At 50.0% G+C, this 2,500-nt stretch overlaps 1 protein-coding gene across 1 annotated transcript; it reads right to left on the bottom strand.

Moving 5' to 3' along the window:
• Positions 1–455: 455 nt before the first annotated feature.
• Positions 456–2,464, bottom strand: LOC125950991 (beta-catenin-like protein 1). Its single transcript, XM_049679448.1, has 3 exons — positions 2,371–2,464; positions 889–2,307; positions 456–820 (listed from the first exon to the last, which is right to left on the bottom strand). Exons 1-3 carry the CDS (start codon positions 2,398–2,400, stop codon positions 539–541), a joined length of 1,731 nt encoding a protein of 576 aa, XP_049535405.1. The 5' UTR covers positions 2,401–2,464; the 3' UTR covers positions 456–538.
• Between the last annotated feature and the right edge of the window lie 36 nt (positions 2,465–2,500).

Here is a 2,500-nt window from a genome sequence, read left to right as displayed (position 1 = left end):
GGAGAGGACGAAATCCCCGTAATAACACAAAACAAAAGAACAATTGTAATCGTATCGTTATGACATGATAGAGGCAAATCCAACGAAACAGAAAAGCACGCTATACCCAATAATAAGATGATGATGTTGATGATGATGATGATGATGATGATGATGATGATGATGCATTAGTAACAATAGATTACCCTATCGGCTATTGGCGTCGTATTTGTCGGCCGGTAGCAGGAATGGCAAGCGCTCGTTGCACCAACGAACACGACGTGGGAGTGAGCAGAAGCGCGGGGTGCAAATTAGTGCTAGTTAAGTGAACCGTATCATCCAGCACTCCTTCAGTCGTCCTATCTCCCGTAAAAGATTAAATAAAAATGCATATAATTGTAACATACACATGGCAAACTGTGAAGTTCTTTGATTTCATGGATACGCATGAAGGAATTTCGTAATAATTTCGCTAGTTTGACTGAAGATGTCCTTTTATTGCTGAATGATCGGAATAATGGAGAAGAATAAGAAAGAAGCACTGCTTGACGCTGGTTGCTTAGAAACGATCGATGAGCTGGAGTATGTGAGCCTGCTCCTGCTCACGCCAATCGCTGTCGCTCGCGTCTCCCAGGTTACCGGCGTACTCGCGCATTACGTGCCGTATGGTTTTCATCGAGCCGTGGTGCAGGTTGAGGATCTTCAGCACTCGCTGCTTAACCACATCCGTGCAGCTGACCTCGAGGATGATGTAATCGACCAGCTGCAGCGTGAACAATCCTCCCGAGAGACGCTTCACATAGATCGCATCGTCATCCTGCTCTTCATCGTCCTCGGTGCGCTGTCGAGAGGAATTTAACAATACGATCGATTGGTGTGGACCCAACACAACCACAGCAAAACACTTACCATCTGCTGATCGATTTCTCGATCCATCGCTTCAACCTTGTCCAGATACTTGCGATGCAGCTCCATCAATCGTTCGATCTTCTCGAAGTCGTTCTCGGTAAATTTGGCCAACAACCGTTGCCGCTGGGAGCCTTTGCAGTTATGCAGCATGCTGGCAATGATCGAGACGATGTGCTCCTCGTGCTCGTCCGTACCCAGCAATCGATTCTTGTTCCGCTTCGGTGTTTTCATGAACAGTGGAAAGATTGTGCGGAGGCCAAGGATGTCGACAAACTTGTTGCAATTGTCGCGTCCATCAGGACCGGACATCGCGTGGTCGAGCACCTTGAGTGAACCGTTGCGCGAGAGTTTTTTCTCGCGCAGCATCAGGTTCATCAGTTGAAGACCTTCGCCTTTGAGGAATTTGTCACGATTTTCCCGAGCCATCAATGCCGAGCAGAGCGTGTTGAATAGGTTCTCCATGAACTCCTGTTCCTCGGCCGAGTTGGGATCGTGCCGTTTGTAGGCAGCCAGCTGCTGCAGCAGCACATCGATACCGTCGATCGTGCCCAGCATGACGCGATTCTCGTTCGAGTCCTGCACGAGTATCGACAGGATCTCACTGCAGTAAAGCTTGTTCGCATCGAAGGGCAGCTTCGCCCTTAGTCGCTTCAGCATCCATTGCAGCAGACCCTGTTCGGCCACCTCTTTCGCTATTTCCGGTCGAATTTCGATTAGATTTTCAAAGATCGCGAGCGTGTTATGAACACCATCCGCCTCTTCCTTCACCGATTCCTGCAGTCGCTCAAGATTCTGTACCAGCAGACCGGCCGCCTGCTGGTTGCGTAGCGCCTCGATGAGTGTTTCCGCTCCGTCCAGACTTTCGTGCAGAATGTCGACATCGGTTAGCTCTTGTAGCAGATCCACCACCGCGACACTGATGTCCGCGTTCTGGTGCGACAGCAGTTCCAGCAGACTCGCCACACCGTTCAGCTCTACCAGAAGCGGGTACAGATCGGGTACGGTGGCCACGGCATGCAATTCCTGGATCGCGTCATTCAGCTCGATCTCGCTTTCCATAAACTTCTCCGCATTGTCCGGGAACTTGATGCGCATCTCTTGGTTCTTCAGCACACGCTTCTCAAACAGAAGGAGCATTTTTTTAAGTCCACTTTCGTCCAGCACCTCGCCATCCGGTTCCTCGGTTTCGACGAACTTCAGAATATCGAGCCGTTCCTGCTCACTGATTTGGGGCTCTTTGGCCGGTAGCACCGGTTTGCTACGAACGTGTGTATCTTGCTCCGTCCGACGTACTTTTTGGGCCCGCTGTTGAGGACGAGCTTTCGGTCCAGGCGAGCCGCCACCACCACCACCACCGTCATCATCGTCGTCGTCGTCTTGCCGGTCGAAGTCCGACGGTCGTTTCGGCGTTTGTTCGGGCTGATGGTGGGAATAGAAGAGGTTGGATAAAGAATGCTAAAATTGTATCCTTCTGTGGGTTACCTTGAACGAAAGCAGCTCCCCAACATCCATATTTTATCCTGAAATTCACTGAAAATCCTTTTCCAGAACACACGCCGGCTTCTTTTACTTTTTCTTAAATTTGTTTACAAACAAACAAAGGGCAACCTTT

This window comes from Anopheles darlingi, chromosome 2 (genome assembly GCF_943734745.1).
Source record: "Anopheles darlingi chromosome 2, idAnoDarlMG_H_01, whole genome shotgun sequence".
NCBI classification, from domain to species: Eukaryota; Metazoa; Arthropoda; class Insecta; order Diptera; family Culicidae; genus Anopheles; species Anopheles darlingi.
The sequence above is the reverse complement of the archived record's forward strand: the minus strand, read 5'-3'. Positions and strand labels throughout refer to the sequence as shown.